Below are 20,727 nucleotides of genomic sequence, written 5' to 3'. Positions count from 1 at the left end.
TATTGCATAGAATTTTGTTGGTGGAATCTCCTTTTCCATTGCCTTGGGGATAGTAGGTAGTACTTTTTCAATGTCATATGAATCTTGAATGAAGTTCTTGGATCACTCCATTGGTGAAATGTGTGCCTCTATCAAAGACTATTTCTAAGGGGCATCCATACCTTACGATTATATTTTCATAAAGGAACTTGATAGTACTTGGGGTATCAGCTTTTTGTTATGGAAGATATAACATTACAAGCATTGCCAATGAAATATATAGAACGAAGAAAAACTTTGTAACTAGTGAGTTTGTTGATCTCAACTTGCTCACGATTGACTCTACAAGGCAATCTGGTGAGGACATGATACCTTCTTCCATAATTAAATCATCAAAGCCTCAAAAAAGGAAAAGGCTGATACACTTGGCTCAAAGATCGTATGCCAAGAAAGTTGAAGGTATCCCAAAATTTTCATACCACAGTTGTGTCTATTTGACATTGTACTCCAAGGTAAAGAGATTGTGTCTATTTGAAATTGTACTCCAAGGTAAAGAGATTAGACCCAACAACCAAACTCTTTTAGGATCAGCAAAGCAACCAGCTCTCTGTACACTTTGCTTCAAACAAATACAAAATAACAAACTACCAATGCTATACACCAAAAATCAGTCATTTCAAGAAAAACCGAGTACACATAAAAACCAAAACTTGTCCAAGCCCCGCCTAGTGTCAATTAGGATCCCATTAGCCCAAATCTGTGAGCTGAAATATGAAGGCCAATTTGGGTTGTGGGGGAGAATTGTCAATGTGTTTGCCTATGTTGACAAAGCGTAACATGTACTGCCAAGGCTTTCAACAAAAGATGTGACTATCATGGTTGTGATCCAACGATGACTTTAATACAACCATAATTACATGAGCGGCTTGGTGCACCACCAACCTTCACATTGTGTGCACTACATGAGTTGTTGGCCAGCCCTCTCTATAAAGAAAACAAGATTGAGTTAAACCCTCTTTGGATGCCTCACATATCACATCACAAGCATCAGAGCAAGAATATGAGCCTGACAAACAATTTGGTTTTAACAACACCACTGGAAGATAACTTGGAAATGGACACGTTGATACATCGAGTATACACAAGCCAACAAGTTGTTGAATTTGAGGATAGACCCATAGTTGTTGCTCCATCATAAGGTTTTTCACCATTAGGCATATTCAAAGGACAAATTTTGTAAGGAGTTGGCATTTTCAACACTGTTTTATGCACACCCACACATTTACAACATGCTTACATGGACCTCTGACTCAAGGGTAGCTAGATGGGAACTAACAAACAAAGATAGATGGTTTGCAATGTCCATTGAAAACCTATACTTCAAAATAATGAATATCTTGTCAAGTGCTATCGTTGAATTGGGTTTGTGTGCAAGATACAAGACCCTCCAAGTCAAGGATGCATTGCTTAATACAAACATTGAGAAACTTTTGCAATCCAAAATAGGATACTGTGACTACACTTGCCTATGCACTTTCACTGACTATGAGCAAAGGCTAAAGAAGAACCTCTTTGCAATGATTAGACAGCTAGGCATGCCCACCTCCTTCGTCTTTGTCAAAAGGTTATGGAACCCATTACTGTCCAACTTGCCCAAGCACCCAAGTCTTCCATTGAAATTTGTCATCTCATTTGTACTAACCTGTTGCCATAGCATAGTACTAGATTCACAAATTCTAAGCCATGAAAACCTTGCTGAAGCATGACAACAAAATTCTGGGTATGATGACTTCTTCTTTGTCACCAAGTTTCAAAATAGAGGAAGCCAACACAACCATGGATTGCTCTGGGTTTGAGATGCTCCAATTCATGAAATGTCTTCAAACAAAATCATGGAAGACTTTGTCAACAAATACATTACAATAGACATCTCCCAACTCGAGCTATTGCGCAAGGAGGTGCAGATCCAAAAGCATAAAAAAGCATGCAGATGAAGAGGAAAATGCTATAGGTTTGGATTCCCATGCGCAAAACACAAATCTTACTTCCTCTCAAGAATTCACTGACCACTATTGCTCATAAGAAAAGCGTCAAAGATATCTATGCATTCATGTTGAAGTAGATAACTTCATAGATAGATTTCGATGCATTTTGTGAAAAACTTGAATACATTTGGCCTTGCATGCATTCTTGCAAAGACTACCAAAAGACATGTTTACCTCAATAAGCTATCTTTCATCTTTGAGAAAGTCATTGAAATCTAGTGCTAACACAAAATGATTTGGGCATATTGTATATTTCAAGGTTACCTTTTTACTAAATATTCTTGCTTTTAAATAAATTTTTATTTGGTTTGTTTCGTTTTTTATAGCGTGTATTTTCAATTTCACTCCATGCTTATTCATCAAAGGGACTGCAATAACTCATAGTTTAGATATGAATGTTGAAGACATGTCAAATTTGGAGACTTGGATCAATATTGAAGACATCTCAAATATAAAGATAATTTTGGATGGTTTCTCTAAGGAGAAATTGAATTAAATGTTTCTTTTTAAAAAATGGAGCATCCATTAGTTGAATTAAAGTATGACATGAAATGTAATAAATAATAGCCTTTAACTTATCGAATGGCATGATTGACAATATTGCATGTCTAATATTCCCCCAAAGTCAAAGAAATTCTCCTATGTTAATTTCTAGTCTTTGTCTACTTGTTCCTCTAGAGAGTACCTGTGACATGAAGGGGGTAATAAACTTCACGCACCTCTTCACTTCCTACTGCTTCCAAAGATTCAAACACATATAGAGATGCACCTTGGGCTTCGTGCTGATATACATTTTGCAAAAGAAATAAAGAAGCTGCTAGAAAGTTATGGGCGGTTTACTAGACGGGTGTAAAAACTGTCATGAAAACAAACTGTCAAACACAAAGACTCATAACTTTTTGCTGTAGTATCTAATTCAAGGTCTAATCATACAAAGACATGAGCCTTGAAGAGAGCTTCGCGCTAATATAAGTTTCATCAAAATCAGACTAACGAGCATAAAGTTATGAGCAAAACACTAACAGGGGGTCAAACTATCATGAAAACTGATTGTCAGACACAGAGACTCATAACTTTTTGATGTAGCATCTGACTCAAGTCTAATAACACACAGACATGCAACTTGAAGAGAGCTTCGCGCTGATATAAGTTTCATCAAAATCGGACTAACAAGTGGAAAGTTATGAGCAAAACACTAATAGGGGGTCAAACTGTCATGAAAACTGCCCTCCACCCGTGCTAATTTTGCCTGAGCAGGATGCTGGACCATGTGTGTGCAATGAGCAGCCGAATAGAAAGAACTTTTAAGGCTTTGAAAGAAAGAAAAGGGAAGAGAGACTCAAGAGAGGGAATACGAAGTGATCTTCTTTTTCAATAGAGTGAGGCTCCACTCCAATGCAACTCAAAATACTACAAACACAAGGGAGAAAAAGAGGTTTCATATGTACAAGAGGGAGCGGAAGCTTTACGACTACTCATAGAGAGAGAATAAACTAGAGAGAGATGGACTCAAGAGTCTACATAAGAGAATATCTACTACAAGAGGGAGAGAAGGCTCATGGAAAAGGCTTGAGGAGACTAGAGCTACAGGCATCCTCCTATCCTTCTTTTCTTGCAACAGCAGTGCGAAGACTATGTATCTCCAATTCAGTGGGCAAAATGGCTTCTATTCCATACACTAGTTGGAATGGTGTAAACCCAATAGCTAGCTTGTGTGTGGTTCTGTAAGCCCATAAAACTTCTACCAAGTGCCTATCCCAATGCCTTTTCTTGGTGTCTACAAGCTTTCCCATTGAATTGCACAACAATCCATTTGTTTTCTCAGCCAAGCCATTACATTGGGGATAGTATGGCATGGATATGCTATGATTTATCTTTAGCTTATGCACGACATCTTCAATTAGTTCATTTCTAAAAGAGGTTCCTCCATCAGTGAGAATTTTCAAAGGACAACCAAAGCGTGAACAAATTTGATCAAAGAGAAAATTTGCAAGTGTGCTTGCTATTGACTGTGGCCTTGGCCTTTGCCCCCCGAGTCGCATAATTTGTGGCCACCAATAAATAATGCTTGCCCTAAGATGAGTGAGGGAGTGGTCCCACAAAGTCCAACCCCCACCTCTCAAATGGTCCATATGCTGGAATAGGCTTCTGTGGGGGTTAAAGTCACTGTGCCTTTACCTCGGTTATGTACAATACTCAAACACATATATAAATGAATGAAAAAGAAGATTAGGATATTCTGCAACCACCAAAAACTTGTGTGGCTCTCTGTTTCTCTCCCTCCCTCTTCCATTTTGCTTTCGTTGAGAGCACTCTCAACTGGTATCAGAGCCCGGGTGATCTAGCTGAGCGTGCATGAATGCTTGGAAGCTCAGCAGCTCTGTGAGAGGAAGGAGAAGCTCTGTGGGAAGCTTTATGGGTGATTTTACTTGCATCCGAGTGTGCAAAGACCTTGAAGGAACCTTTGGAAAAGTCACTTTGGTTTTGCGAAGTGGTTTTGAGAGTTTGTTAAGTGTTTTCAAAGAAAAAGTCATTTTTTTAAAGCTTTTCCCTATTCCGTTCGACGACAGAGACTCCATATTGACTTGTAGAAGCAACCATTGCCTGCTGTTGGTGTCCATTTCACTTCAGGAGCTTGGAAACACCTTCATTCTTGAATTTGGGATCATTTTGTTGGATTTCTGATTCACTGTGTCAGTTTCAACATTTTTCTGCCTGGGTGTTGGAACTCAAGTTTGGAGCAACCATTTGCGGATCTATCAGTTTTGTGGACTCAGGAGGTCCTAAAACTTCTATGTTGCTCATCATTTGCACTCTAGTGGAGTTTATAAATAGTTCAGTTTCCAAAAACGTTTTTCAGTCCGTGTGTTGGACCCAGTGATTGGGACCATGGTTTCCAAAACCATTTATCCCATTGCGTTTCAGATGCCTAAAAACCCTATCTATCAGTTCTTGTGCAATTCAATGGAGCATTTTTAGAGTTATAGATCTCTATGTATTTGATTTCGTCTCTTTGTTATGCATTTTTCATTCTAAGGTTTTGAAACCTTAGATTTATGCCACATGGCAGTGGATAAGTGTTGATTCCCATTTCTCACTCATCGGTTGGGATTTTGGAGTTCCAGCAGAAGAGAGATATTTGCAGATTGTCTTGTTGAGTCCAATTATGCAATGGTGCCCATGTTTTGAGGCATCTCAAGTTCTATTTTCAGTAGCATTCATTGCTGTGGGACCACGATTTCTTGAGCATACCTTATGCAGATCACTTTGGTTGCAGTTTGAGCCATGTGCGCTCATTCGTGGTGTGCATTGTGTTGCAGTGGATGATTTATAGGCCATTTGGATGCATTGCGATCCTTATTGGATGCGCTGATAGGCCTAGATTGCCTTGTGGGATGCTATTTTTTATGGACGCGTTGCACATGGATGCTATTTTATGGTGAGGGACAGCCATTTGACACATTGCAGGTGATGCACTGATAGTGTTATGCTCTCTTGGATGAGATATTATTGATGCATATGCCCATGGACGGTGTTTATGCTTGAGCCATTTGGCACTTATTGGCATTTTGGATTGCCATTGCAGTTGGCATTTTCTTTTGGGCCAGATTTACTCATATGGATGCATAGTACATGCACATAAGTCAACTGTATCTTTTGATGCTTTGAGCTTTGAGTTTTGGTGATGTTTCACTCTATTGTGGCATACACATTTGGGTGCACCTGGTATTTGGTGTGATTCTCTCTTGTAGGCACTAGCATTTGGGATTTTGCTTTATTTGCATCATAGCATCCTCTTCCATGTTTGAAAAGGAGATTTTCAGCATTAAAAAGTTTGATGGGACAAACTTTTCTTTGTGGAATGAACAGATAAGGGATGTGCTTATTCAAAAGAAGCAGATAAAACCCTTGCAAGGGATTGCAGCTAAGCCTGCAGCTATGTCTACAGATGAATGGAATGAGTTGGATGCATTGGCAAAGTCTACCATTAGACCATCTTGGGGAGACAGTTTATTTCACAGTAGTCATTGAAAAGAAGGCGGAAGCTTTATGGAAAAAGCTGTGTGCTACATATGAGAAAGAGATTGCCTCAAACAAAGTCTATCTCATGAAGAGATAGTTTGAGCTACACATGAAGGAGGTAGTATCCATAGCTTTGCACTTGAATGAATTTAATATCATTTTCAATTAGCTTCAAGCTCAAAAGCTGAATTTTGATGCGAAAATGAGGGCAATATTTCTCTTATGCTCATTACCATCCTCATGGGATACTTTCTGTACTGCTATCAGTAACTTTGCACCTGGTGGAGTATTGAACTTTGATGATGTGGTTGGTAGCTTGTTGGCTGAGGAGATTAGACGGAAGTCAATGGAAGGCAATAATCAGGATGCAGCCTTAAATATACAAAGGGGCAGATCACAGTCCAGGGGGAAGTTTCAAGAAAGAGGGAAGTCCCATAGCAAGTCCAAGGCATGGAACATTGAGTGTCACTATTGTGGCAAGAAGGGCCACATGAAAAAGGATTGCTACAAGCTTAAAAGAGAGCAAAAGGATAAGAAAAAGAATGCAAATTGGGGTGCAAATCAGAAGGAAGAGAGTCTAAGGGAGGACAGAGGAAAAGTGAAATCGAGGAGATCAATGCAGTCACACATGATAGTAACAATGACATTCTCTTCATGTCTAGTTTATCTGTAGAGTTGCTTACCACTTCACATGATGCATATTCCCAGGATTGGATTTTGGATTCTAGTGCTTCATCCGATGGAGGATTACCAGAATTCGAGCGACTGTGTTCGAGCGAGGTGATGGTTCGAACGAGGAATTTCATAACTTTTGACATTCTAGTGTGATGTTTTATGTTCAAAAAGTAGCATTCATTGCTTACTTTTATAGTTGTTGTCCTACCCATGATATTGTGAGTAATCAATTGTCTTATAGATAAATAACAATTTTTGAAAATGTTTGGCAATGTTTTTCAAGGGTCAATGAAGGAGGGATGGAAGAAAGGGGACAAAGTATGTGTTTTTCTTGTGTAATTTCCATTTTCAAGGCAAAAAAATAATGGGAGGAGGAGCCTCCCTAGAGGCCACAATATCGCGGCCTCTTGGGAGGCTCCTCTTGCAATTTTATTTGGGCCATAACTTAATTGGACTCCAAATATGGTCATGTTTGTAGTCAAAATGATCGGAATGATATGAATGAATATATTTATCATGTTAAAGTGTCGAAATCCTAGATCTTTATAAAGTTTATACTTATCTTTGTTTCATGAGAGTCGAACCTTATCAAACTCTATATTTAATTATGACCATGGATTTTTCTCATATAGAGTCTGGGTCCTTGGTTTCCTCCCTCCATCCTAGAGATGTATACATGGTCAAGGACATATGAAGGTGATCCATATTTAGTTAGCATCATCATGGTCATAAGGTGATCAATAATTTATTAGTTCCATAGTTTAAACATTCTATTCATGTGATCATTTTGTGTACAAAATGGATCAAATCATGTCGGTAGCATAAAAATTGATGAGCTACAAATAGTTTTTTATGAGAGATTTTGCTAGGAGGAGCTTCTATATCATCGGTGGGACTATTGTTGCCATGTATGTAACTCCATAAAATAAAGAAACCTGTTCAACTCGCGTGCTACCTTACATGATTTTGAGTGATCGCCTCGAGATGTAGACATTGCAACATTTTTTTCTTTTGTATCTATTGAATGATTGCTAACTTGCATGTATTTATTATTTATCAAAGAATAGGTTTCCTCTTTGTATGTTGCTAAGAATTTTCCCTTTGGTATTCATTGAATGATTGCTGACTTGCATGGATTTATGAGTTATCCAATAGTAAGTTTATTCTTTGTAAGTTGCCAAGAATCATACAAAAAATAATTTAAAACAATATGTAATAGTGTCATGTAGATTCAACCATTTTTACTAAAAATTTATTGCTCCTACAAGTTTAGACAAAGTTCCTCATAAGTGTCGCTCGAACTTTGGGCTTGCTCGAACGCAGTCGCTCGATGTTTTGACTTACCTCGTGGAATCTTACTCCCCATAGGGAATGGTTCTCCACTTATGACAGTGGAAAGACAGGTTGTGTGCATCTTGGAAATGACTCTGCATTTGACATAGTGGGAGTAGGTGACATAAAGTTTTCTTTTGCAAATGGGTATGCATTTATTTTGAAAAATGTGAGACATGTGCCTAAGCTGACCAAGAGTCTCATTTCAACGAGTCAACTAGATGATGCTAGTTTTTAGACCATCTTTGGTTCTGGGAGTTGGAAAATTCAGAAGGGCTCTATGCTTTTGGCTAGGGGTGCCAAGTGTGGGACTTTGTATCCCTTACATGTATCAGGGGTGTTTGATCATGTTGTTGCAATAACCAACAGCCAAGCACTTCTTTATGGCATTGCCGGTTGGGCCATATGAGCCAAAATGGGACGAAACTCTTATGCTGTACCGCATTTGAGTTTCTCTAATTTTGAATTTTGTGAGCACTGTCTCTATGGGAAGCAAACTAAATCAGCCCATAAAAGAAGGGAAAAGAAAGAGTTTGAAAAGCTTGATTTAGTGCATTCAGACGTATGTGGTCCCATGTCTACATGGTCATTAGGCAGGGCTGAATACTATGTGACATTCATTGATGATGCAACTACGAAAGTGTGGGCTTATGCTATAGCTCGGAAGAGTAATGTGTTCTAGGTATTTCATAAATGGTTGGCCTTGGTTGAGAATCAGTTAGGTAGAATGCTTAAATGCCTACAGACTGACAATGGTGGAGAGTATCTCTCTCATGACTTTCAGCATTTCTGTGATACACGTGGGATTAAGAGGGAGCTCACATCCCCTCGTACTCTAGAGTAAAATCCAGTTGCAAAAAAGATGAACCGTACCATTCAAGAAAGGTTGCAATGCATGCTTTCCAATGCAAGTCTTTCTGGTGGTTTTTTGGGCTGAGGCAATGAAGAATGCAATGCATGTGATCAATAGATCACCTACTAAGAGTTTGGATGGTGGTATTCCTAAAGAGGCATGGAGTGGCAAGAAGCCCTTTTACTCTCATTTGGGTGTGAGGCATATGCACATGTGCCAAAAGAGCTTCGAAAGAAGCTAGATCCTAAGTTTAGGAAATGCATCTTTTTGGGTTATGGTGAAAGTGGAGAGATGGGCTATCATCTCAGGGATCCAGAAGCAAAGAAGATCACTTTCTAGGACGTGAATCCACCTGCATATGTTGATAGACAGCAAGCTATCCATGCACCAAATGTGCAAGAAATGGTACCACCAAGTACTCCCACAGGTATACAATCAAGGGTAGATGATGGATCATCTATTGGTGGAAATGATGAGCCAAATGTGGCTGATATGCAAGTGGGATAGCAAGCTGAAATGCCCTTGAGAAGATCATCTAGAGTGTCTAGACCGCCTGATAGGTTTGTTCTAGGGGTAGACTATGTGATGCTTATTGATTGCGGGGAGCCTTCTTGCTACAGAGAGGCTATGATGTGCTAGGATCAATGCAAGTGGGAGTATGCTATGCAATCAGAGACGAGTTCACTTATGAAGAATAAGAATTGGTACTCGGTTTCTTTGCCAGATGGAAAGAAAGCATTGCCATGTAAATGGGTCTACAAGATGAAGGTCACAGGTGATGATGTGCCTAGGTACATGGCCCATTTGGTCGCTAAAGGGTTCAAGCAAGAGAAGGGTGTGGACTTTGATGAGATATTCTCTCTGGTTGTGAAGATGACCACACTTAGATACATGCTTGGACTAGTGGTAGCAGAGGATATGGAGCTTATGCAAATGGATGTCAAGACTGCTTTCTTGCATGGGGATCTGCACGAGGAAATTTACATGGTGCAGCCGAAAGGCTTTGAAGAAAAGGGCAAAGAGCATTTAGTTTGCAAGCTGAAGAAGAGTCTCTGTGGTCTTAAGCAAGTGCCTAGAGAATGGTATCAGAAGTTTGATGCTTTCATTCGGTCCTAGGGTTGTAGAAGGAGTGAAATTGATCACTGCCTCTACACTAAAAGAACTAAGGATAATAGTGTGGCACTATATGTGTATGATAGCAAGAATACTTATGAGCTAGATGCATTAAAGGCCAAGTTGCATGAGGCCTTTGATATGAAGGATTTGGGACTTGCAGGTCATATTCTTGGTATGTGCATCACGCGTGATCGGAGTAGGAAACTCCTTTGGCTTTCACAGAAGGAGTATGTTACAAAAGTATTGGAATACTTATGAGCTAGATGCATTAAAGGCCAAGTTGCATGAGGCCTTTGATATGAAGGATTTGGGACTTGCAGGTCATATTCTTGGTATGCGCATCACGCGTGATCGGAGTAGGAAACTCCTTTGGCTTTCACAGAAGGAGTATGTTACAAAAGTATTGCAATGTTTCAACGGTTGGGAGTCTTATGTATGCTATGACAGCTACTAGACCAGACATTGCATTTGCATTGGGAGTTGTTAGCTGGTATATGGCTAATCCACGAAAGAGGCATTGGGAGGCAGTTAAGTGCATCATGAGGTACATGAAGGGTACCAAGGAGATGTGCATCTGCTTTGGTAGAGGAGACATGCGTGTACTTGGGTACATAGATTTAGACTATGTAGGGCATGTAGATAGAAGGAGATCCACTTCTGGTTATGTGTTCACCTTTGCAAGTGGTGCAGTGTCATGGATGTCTCGCACACAGAAGTGCATTGCTTTGTCTACCACAGAGGCTGAGTATGTTGCAGCCACATAGGGTTGCAAGGAGGCTATATGGTTTGATTGGCTAGAGGGAGATTTGGGGATTCATACAGGTGTACCGACATTGCATAGTGATTCCATGAATGCTATTCAGCTAGCACGGAATCTGGTCTTTCATGCGAAGACCAAACACATTGAGGTCAGGTACCATTTCATCAGGGAGGTACTTGAGGACAAGCGCATAGAGCTTGTCAAGGTTCATACAGATGATAACCCTGTAGGTATGCTGATGAAGAGTCTACCTAGTCAGCGGTTTGAGTATTGTCGTGCATTGATGGGCAGTAGATAGTATGCTCACTGATTGTTCTTCCTTAAAAGGCACATTATCCTTTAAGTGGGAGGTTGTGGGGGTTAAAGGTCACTGTGCCTTTACCCCAGTTATGTACAATACTCAAACACATATATAAATGAATGAAAAAGAAGATTAGGGTATTTTGCACCCACCAAAAAGTTGTGTGGCTCTCTGTTTCTCTCTCTCCCTCTTCCGTTCTGCTTCCATTGAGAGCACTCTCAGCTTCAAGGGTCCAAGAATCAACTATCGCCTTCCAAACTTTTGGCATACTTTACAACTTCGACACCATTCATATACATCCTTATGGAGGCATGGCCAAAAGTAACCTGCATTAAGAATTCTCCTAGTCATGCTCGTTGAAGCAAAATGATCGAAGCATTCATGACACATTTCTAGGATTCTCACAAGGTGCATTGATGGAGCACCTTGTCTTTTCCTAATTTATAAAGAATGTCATCAACAATAGTATAGGGATAAGCCTTCCTTACCAATCTCTACTTCTGTTGTATCTATAGAGATAGTTGACATAGATTTCGACTAAATTCAAGTATTTGACTCCTTTGATTATGCAAGATGGTTGCGAATAATGTCCAACAAAGTTGTTGATGCTTCCTTTATTGCTATGGATGTCAAGTTGTGTTGTACAATTACTTTTGCTTGTAAGGTGTACAACTTGGTGTGACGCTATCTCGTAAGAACCCTTAACATTTTCTTTGAGTATTTCTAAGGCCTCCTTTTCTTTTTGTTCATGCGTTTTCTTTCCAAAGAGCATGAGAAGAGCATTAAATGTAGACTACAGTAGATAAAGATGTAAAGAGCCTCTGCCAAGCATTAGTTGGCATTGATACATTGGTTGTTCAGTACTCCTATTAGGTGTGCAGGGTTTTGGACCAATGTGCAATGGGAGTCGCAAGGTTCTGAACCATTGTCTAGAGGCACCCGATTGGTTGAACTGAAAATGGCACACTGGTGCTCATTTTAGCACCTTCAAAAATCAAGCACTCGTTTTGCACATTGGTGCATCAGCATTTTGCCTCAAATTTTGTGCAAACCATCATTGGCTGTGCATAGGGTAAGAGGGCTGGTAAGGGGCACCCACCAAAAGTCCCCCATAACTTTGAGTATGGATGCCACCTACAAGGAGAATTTCCCTGCACCAAATCCCTAAAGCTTGCGCCCAATGCCAAGGAGAAATGTACCAAAATCCACCCACTCTACGCCTAATGCCAGGGAGTAATGCTCTGAGCCTCAAGATTAATTCTCCCCAACCACAGTTCTGGTACTCACCCACCCACAAATTCAATCATAGCGCCATAGTTCTAGTCCTCACCCACCCACGAAGTCAATTGTAGCCACCACCAAATTCAATCGGCTAAATTCAATTGGCTCTGGCACAGTCTCGGATCACCACAGGTCTTACCATCTCCAAGCCCTCCAATTTGAAATCAACAGCCCATTCCACTTCTTCAAGCAAGCTTGAATCTCTTACAATCCTCTCCATTTTATCAATCTCTGCATCTGTTAGCCCTTCGATTTGAAATCAACATCCAAATCCAATATTTTAAGTGGCAACCAATCAAACGACAAGCATCTAGCGTGCACCTTGGTTTGAAGAACTATAAGAATCCAAGATCGTGATAAAACTATGTTTTTCTCTTGAGCTATACCCCTTTGTGTGATAGGAGAAATGCAGTACAAAGAACCACCTTGCGAGTGCATCACCTGTTTGATTGAGAGGCACCCGATTGTGAGGGGGATTTTTCGTTCTGATATCTTGCTCGATTGCCACGGATGTAGAACGTGCTACTGTGGAGGTATTCATGTGTAGTTTGGGATTCTCTATGCTACCAAACACCACCAACAAATGAAGAAGAAGGTTCTAACTAGCCCTCAACCAATGATGTCAACCATCAGTAGAGTCCAAGCCCCAAACCCCAAAGAAGAGAAAATTCTCTGTTCAGGACTATGACATACTCCTAGAGTAGAGTCAAAAGACTGTTGGATCGACCATCGTCTCAAGTTTTGTAAGCATTTGGTGAGTGCTCCAAATCAAGACATGACATAAATATTGACCCATGCATAGAATCTCAATTTTAATGGGTCGTTTCTAGCTCTTGTGTGGCTTATTTCCACCCAATGATAGTTAGCTATGGTCCTTGGTTATAGCATCACTTTGTGTGCATTGTTAGCATTGATTATGTGCTCAAGTAGCATCATTATGCTTAGGTAGTATCAGCTTATATGCTCAATTAGCAGCATGTGCCCATTTAGCATCAGCTCATATGCTCAATTGTTTCTTATTTCTTTCTTGTCTCTTATTTTGTTTATTTTGTTCTCTTAACATCAAAGCTGCTCAGTTAGTATTGATTGTCTTTCCTTCTTATTTTTGAATAGGACAATTCCACACATTGTGTTCTGTGTTTTTGAACCCACATTTCTGTCTCTCAACACACCACCACCTCACACTATTTTGTGTCTTTGTCAACACATAGCACGGTCTACTAATTTGTGTTTTTCAACACAAAATAGTAATTGCATTGGTATTATGAGTACGATGAAAACTAGAAGCACCCAATCTTCTATTAATGGAAGGAGTTGGTCTTCACAGTGCCTATTTAGAAGACCAAGAGTGTTACCAGACCCTCTAGCAGTAGTGGTTCATCCTCTAGTATAGCTGCATGTGCAACCCCACTAGTAAGACCTGATCGTACCATAAAAGAGTAGAGAGAGATTGCACTGAAAAGGACATGCATGATGCAATGGAGGCACATGAAAATGGATCATCAATGCGAGCCTGCTCAAAACGATGGGGCATGAGTTGGTCTGCCTTGGCTGCATGGTTGAAAGGAAGAATGACCAAAAAACGCAAGGGACCAGCACTTGTACTATTTGAAGAAGAGGAGAAGGCATTGGTAGAGTGGTGCTTCGAAATGCAAGAGTCAGGTCGAGCATTACAGTTTATGATTTGAGCTTGAAAGTAGCCACTATAAGCCAAACTCGGCCCACCCCATTCTCAAATGGTGTTCTTGGCAAAAGTTGGTGTGATGGTTTCTGCAAAAGACATCTAGAGCTAGCATTCCGAGTTGTAGAGTCACTTGATCACACAAGAGCAGGAAGCCTCTGTCTTGAAATAGCTTCATTTCATGACAACTTGGAGACAATGTACAATCTCCACCAATACGCGCCTCGTAACATATGGAATGCAGACGAGACGGGTGTAGGGCTCCAAAGATAGAGGAATGAAATTACTTGCTCGAAAAGGGTGAAGGCAAGTTTATGGGTGAAGGCGTGATTCAAGAGAGTGGTTTACCATTCTTTGTTGTGTGAATGCAGCCAGATTTGCCCTTCCAAGTTATTACATATAAGTAATGCGAAATTATCTAACCCAATGTGAGGATGGGGCTATCATGTCAATGCAAAATAAGGCTTGGATGACTGGTCAATTGTTTGCTGCATATGCAGGCTTGATCATTTCAAGAACTCCCTTCCAAATGCAGTCACACCAACCAACATGCACCTGCTCATAATCGATGGGCATGGGAGCCACACTGGTTTGGATGTTGTGGCCAAGGCAGTTGAATGGGGTGTTGATATTGTGACTTTGCCTGCACACACTTCTCACAAACTCCAGCCCCTTGATGTGTCGATCTTCAAGTCTTTCAAGAGCAACTTCAACAAAGAGAGGTTTGTTTGGCTAATGAACAATTTTTGTCCCCAAGTTTCAAAGACAGATCTTGCTGGCATATCAACCCTAGCTCTACCTACCACTTCATGGAGTCAAAATATAAAGGCAAGATTCTGTGCCACTGGGATCTAGCCATTCAATAGAGAAGCTCTTTGTTTTGATCACTTGCCATGTAAAAACATTGAGGTTACTGTTATAGAGCCTACAATGCAGTTGGAGCCAACTTCAAAATTTATAGAGGCTGATATTAGTCAAGTTGAACAACCACAATATGAGGAACAACAAGTATTGCTAGAGGTTGATCCTACTCAGGTTCCAAGCACACCAGAGAATGCAGACTTGGAGGGAGGTTGAAGGGAGCAGTAGTGGCAACCTTCAATAGCATGGGCATACAATTCCTTTGCAAAACCCTGAATGCAGGGGTGGTGGACCTACCTTGTGAAAATGTGACCATTGCAAGGGTGCAGGGAGAGGCACATGTCGACTATAGCCATTCAATTATTCTAGCATCTAATCAATATATAGATACCATGTGGGCCAAGAATGCAAACAAGATGGAGGTGGAGAGAATGAAAGAGGCAAGGAGGAGGCAAAAATAGCTAAAGCAAAGGGAATCATAGCAAGCAAGAGTGGCCAAAGAAAAGCAGAGAATTGATGAGCGACAAGCCAAGGCAGCCAAAAGGCATGGGAGATTTAGCAAGCCCAGTTCGAGGTGCAATTGAGGGCTGCTTTGTGGGGAGGTGTTTCTCTGCATAATAGCGAGGGTCTTCCCTACATGTGCCTACTGCAAAGCAATGCATGGCTCGTGCCCATCGGATTGAAGCTTCGAGGGCTAAGAGGGCAAACAATCGAATCAACTTATATGTAAACCCCAACTATTGAAACATGAGGTTTTGGAATGCTATTTTTCGAAAGCCAACCATAAAGAGATGGTCTAGAATGGTCTACTCTTGTAAATTAAGAATTGTAATAAGCCCGATTACTGTTTTATACTGGGCCCCTTTTGGAAGCTTTGTGCTCTATTATGAAATGTTTTTCCCACATCAGTGGATGAGCCAATTGAAATTTAAGATCAACTTGTAAATTCAAGCAAGGTCTTGCAACAAGACCCATCTTACCGTGAATTGGATCTGGATGGAAAATATAGCTACATTTCATTTTATCAATGAGTATGAGTGCCCTTGTGAAGTGCTGCCCGAGCAATTCTACTATCTAGGTCGATTAGCAACCTGACCACATGTGGTAGCCCTTGCTACTTGCTAATGCAACCACACTCTAACTGGCTGGGATTGGCTATTGGAATGCCTACACAACATGAGGCCTTCCCTGTAACTACCTGCTTTGCTTGGTTTGACTGCTATGTACTTCAGTAGGCCTTGGACCTACTCTTCATGCTGATTGTACAATCCTACAATGCTGATTGTCCTATCCTACAATGCTTGGCTTTCCTTGTGGCATGGCAGCCTGGTATCATGCGATGTGTCCATTCAAGCCGTGCCTCCCTCCTCCATTCGAACCCACAAAGCAAGAATCTTGAATGATGCAATTTCTACTATTTCTACTGAATTGGTTGAACATTCAACAATAAAGGATAGTGTAAGGTTGGAATTGTGTCACATCCAAAAGTCTAAAATCTGGTTTGTTGGACAATTGGGCCTCTGTTGCATTTGCAAACAAAGAAATTTTCCTTGTCCATCGTTGCGTTAACTTGATTGTAGACAGCTTTCTGTGTGGATTTAGTTGCTCAATGAGCTCACATATTTCTGCATGATAGATGCTCTCACGAAAGCTCCATTAGGATGCGTTTCTTCGCACTTTGACATCGCCTTGCACTCAGGATCCAAAGCGATCAATGACTCGATCAATGACGTTAGCCAACAGTTTGCTTTGTCCATTGCTTTGCTTTTTCCCAACCAGGATCATCGAGCAAGAAAATCAATAATTTATCATTGCAATACAAGGCCATCTCATACGTTAAAGGGAGACCCAATTGGGTGGTCACTGGACATGCGATGGGTAACCTATGGACACTAAGGAGAGATGGAATGAGGCCTTCCATGGACTACTACTAGACCAGATGCATTTCGCCAATCCTTGCAGATGAAGCCTTCACGATCGGTGAATTGCTCCCAAAGTTTTGCTAGAAGGTGATTTGTGCAGTGCAAAGGGATTCCCCACTGCAATTGTGCAAAATCTCCAGCGAAGCGGATGCTTTGCGGCCTGCCAGTTAGGGGGGCACAAGAGTGGCCCCTTTGTGAGGGGCAAAATTGAGAGCTATTTGTGGCGGGCAAAAGTTCAAATTTCAAAGTGGGAAAATTTCAAATCTTCATCATCTTCTACTACAAAGTGACGAGCTCGCCACTTCTAAAATTTATCTGATCTTCTCGCCATAGCTCATTTCTCCATAGATTATCTTCATTTCTTCCCTTCGCCTTGTCGCCATGGCTCGCACCAAGCAGACTGCCCGTAAATCCACTGGTGGCAAAGCTCCCCGCAAGCAGCTCGCCACCAAAGCTGCCCGTAAGTCCGCCCCTGCCACCGGTGGCGTCAAAAAACCCCACCGCTTCCGCCCCGGTACCGTTGCCCTCCGTGAGATCCGTAAATACCAGAAAAGCACCGAGCTCCTCATTCGTAAGCTTCCCTTCCAGCGCCTCGTCAGAGAGATCGCCCAAGACTTCAAGACCGACCTTCGTTTCCAGAGTTCCGCTGTCCTAGCCCTTCAAGAGGCTGCTGAGGCCTATCTCGTTGGTCTCTTTGAGGATACTAACCTGTGCGCAATTCATGCGAAGAGGGTTACAATTATGCCCAAAGATATCCAGCTTGCTCGCAGAATCAGAGGTGAAAGGGCTTAGGATGTGGTGAACGGGGCTCTCTATTACGGTGTATTTGTACACCACCACTGTTTTGGGTTTCATCTGCTCTATTTAACTGGCGGGTCGTTTGATTTTTGGTATTGTTTGAGTCCTAATTAGTCCTAAGTGCTTTGGGTTGCTTGAGTGTTTGTATTGTTGGAGTCCTGAGTGTTTTGAGAGTTCTTGAGGTCTGGTCTCGTCTGGGGTGGAGATCGATGGACAGCTCGAAATTTGCCAATCTGATTACCTGATTGTTATCTGTAAGTTCGTGGTTTTTTAATGTTGCAAGTTTCGGGGTGTCTGCAGCCCTAGTTCGATGGGTTGAAGCCGCTTCTTCGTTACGATGTGGCATGTCCCTGGATGTATGTAACGTCTGCTAATGGTTTCCACGAGTATTTTTTCGTTTTAGTTCGTCCTGTTCTGTGTTTTGCTCTCTAAAAACTGTAGATGTTCAGTGCCTTAGCTGCAGTGTTTAAGGGCTCCTGTGTCCATCTGCAGTTTCGTAACTCCATCGTATAATGCTCTCAGAGGATTTCCACTGGCTCTCTATATCGTCCCTTTGTCAAGGAGCGATCTTAGCCTCAATTGTGTCAACTGAGATGCTTCTTTGCTTGCGTGTTTACCTCTGTTGCCTTAAGATTTTTACAGTTTTGGTGTATTGAAAGTTACATAAAGAGAAACAGCTCTTCTAGAAAGGTCGATATATTGAGGCTGAAGTCCACGAGGATGCCTCACGATAAATTAGTTGGCCTAGTTTTCCTTGTCTTGTCAGATTTTGCCTTGCGTATCGGAAAAGTGGGGGCTATAGAGAGATCAAAGTTGATTAGAGAGGGAGAGATTGCAAGGGTCAAGTCAAGAGAGCTTAGAGAGAGGGAGGAGACACAACATTGTGAAATGAAGGAGAGAGGTCGCCTAGAGAGAGGAGGCACATTGGCCTTTAAGTGGAAGGTTGTGGGGTTAAAGGCCTATGTGCTTCACTAATAATATGTATATATATATATATATATATATATATGTATATATATATATGTATATATATATATATATATGTATATATATATATATATATGTATGTATATATATATGTATATATATATATGTATATACATATATGTATATACATATATATATATATACATATATGTATATACATATATATATATATACATATATGTATATACATATATATATATATACATATATGTATATACATATATATATATACATACATATATATATATACATACATATATGTATACATATATACATATATATATATATACATATATATATATACATATATACATATATATATATACATATATACATATATATATATACATATATACATATATATATATACATATATACATATATATATATACATATATACATATATATATATACATATATATGTATATATATATATATATATATGAGAGACAGAAGATAAGGGTGACTTTGTAGGTGTACCACATTTGGGTCTCTGTCTCTTGTCTCTTTTGCTCTCCTTTGTGTAGCCTCCCCCATAGAAATACAGGGAAGACAACACTTAATGATGTAGTAAGCAAAAGAATTGCAACAAAGAGGAGAAATTTGCAACAAGAGAAGGAAGAAACTAAAGATATGGAAAAGACAAGAAGAGTGAAGCGCACATGTAGCCTCAAATGAAGAGAAAGGAGACTAAGTATGCATGAAGAGCATTTTCATGTACAAGACCAAGAGAAGGCTATGAACAAGGAAGCTTCTAGGATGCAGTCTCAAACAAAGAGAAAGAGGCCAAGTAAGCTTGAAGGGTCCTCTACATGTGTGAGACCAAAAGAAGGTTGACTACAAGGAATGGATTCTCAAACAGAGAGGGAGAAAGGGGCCAAGTAAGCATAATGTGGTGCTTCCATGTGCAAGACCAAAGAAAGTTGACAATAAGGAAGAGATAAGGGATGTAGCCTCAAACAAATAACTATTTAGCTTTGAAGCATCGATGAAGCATACCCTTGTATGCATGAGATCAAAAGAGGGTTGATAACAAATATGCACATGAGAGGTGACTTTACAATTAGATGTTCATGGGGGAAAAGAGGTATTGAAGAAATCCATGAGGACATGGATAATTACAAGTGGGGAGAATACATGTTGATACCAAAGACTAAAGATCGAAGGATTGAATGATAGGACAGATCGAAGGATGATTGATAGGTTGAAGACCATAGGTTAAAGACTAAATAATGAATGACTTGCCAAATATTGATAAATGGATAATAGGCTAACAATCAAAGGACAAATGATTAGTTGAATTTAAGGATGAATTTGATAGGTTGAAGATATAGTGAGATTCAAAACGTGATTGTTGGATCTTGTGCAAGAGACATAAATGATTGTAATATGGAGCGGAGTTGGTGGAGTGATGCTAAGTGATAAAGTATGGTATTAGAACATGTCAATGCCTCTAGGTTCTTGAATATCTAAGCTACTTAAGTCACGGTTGGATTTGGATATAACAAAAGAAACTAGGTCTACCCTTATGGTGACCTTTTACAATCATGGGCTAAAGTGGTAAGGTTTGTATTTGTGGCTCATAGTGGCATTTCTTTTGTCGTTGTTCTCTTGTTACTTGATGAATATTTGTGTAGTTGGACTTTTGGTTCCTTACTCTATGATATTTTGGTGTTTTGGAGATGATAATCTCTCTCTCTCTCTCTCTCTCTCTCTCTCTCTCAATTGAGCCTTAGGCACTCCCTTGATTTTTTAGTTATCTAGATATAGCAAGTCACTTCTTGGTTTTGTACCTTGTCTCATAGACCCTTGAAGTCTCTTATGAAGTAATGTACCTTTGCTTTCCACACCTTAATATTATTGCACCTATTCATCACAAGGTAGGGGATCCCATGAGTTTGGGAAACTATAGGATCATTATGAATAGACATGTCATGTCCAAGATCTATGCATGAGTACTTGACATAGATACTTGACATAGAGGTCGGTCAGTTTTTAGAGATGTTGTGGCTCAAAGCAAAGGGGCAAGTAAGATTTTGGTGTGACCACGGGACCATGGATAATGTACTCACTCAAGCATGTCATAGAGGAGGTTAGGTCATGGAAGTAGATG

At 40.3% G+C, this 20,727-nt stretch overlaps 1 protein-coding gene and 1 pseudogene across 1 annotated transcript; both read left to right on the top strand.

Moving 5' to 3' along the window:
• Positions 1-14,232: 14,232 nt before the first annotated feature.
• On the top strand, positions 14,233-15,123 carry LOC147905462 (MFS-type transporter clz9-like; annotated as a pseudogene).
• A 2,037-nt stretch (positions 15,124-17,160) lies between these two features.
• Positions 17,161-17,851, top strand: LOC147905461 (histone H3.2). Its single transcript, XM_087380069.1, has one exon. It carries the CDS (start codon positions 17,211-17,213, stop codon positions 17,619-17,621), a length of 411 nt encoding a protein of 136 aa, XP_087236195.1. The 5' UTR covers positions 17,161-17,210; the 3' UTR covers positions 17,622-17,851.
• Positions 17,852-20,727: the final 2,876 nt, after the last annotated feature.

This window comes from Dipteris shenzhenensis, chromosome 1 (genome assembly GCF_047967505.1).
Source record: "Dipteris shenzhenensis isolate YYH24624 ecotype China chromosome 1, Dip_SZ_1.0, whole genome shotgun sequence".
NCBI lineage: Eukaryota > Viridiplantae > Streptophyta > Polypodiopsida > Gleicheniales > Dipteridaceae > Dipteris > Dipteris shenzhenensis.
The sequence above is the reverse complement of the archived record's forward strand: the minus strand, read 5'-3'. Positions and strand labels throughout refer to the sequence as shown.

What these genes read in the sequence shown, in the direction of transcription:
- LOC147905461 (XM_087380069.1), top strand. Translation starts at nt 17,211, where the DNA reads ATGGCTCGCACCAAGCAGACTGCCCGTAAATCCACTGGTGGCAAAGCT.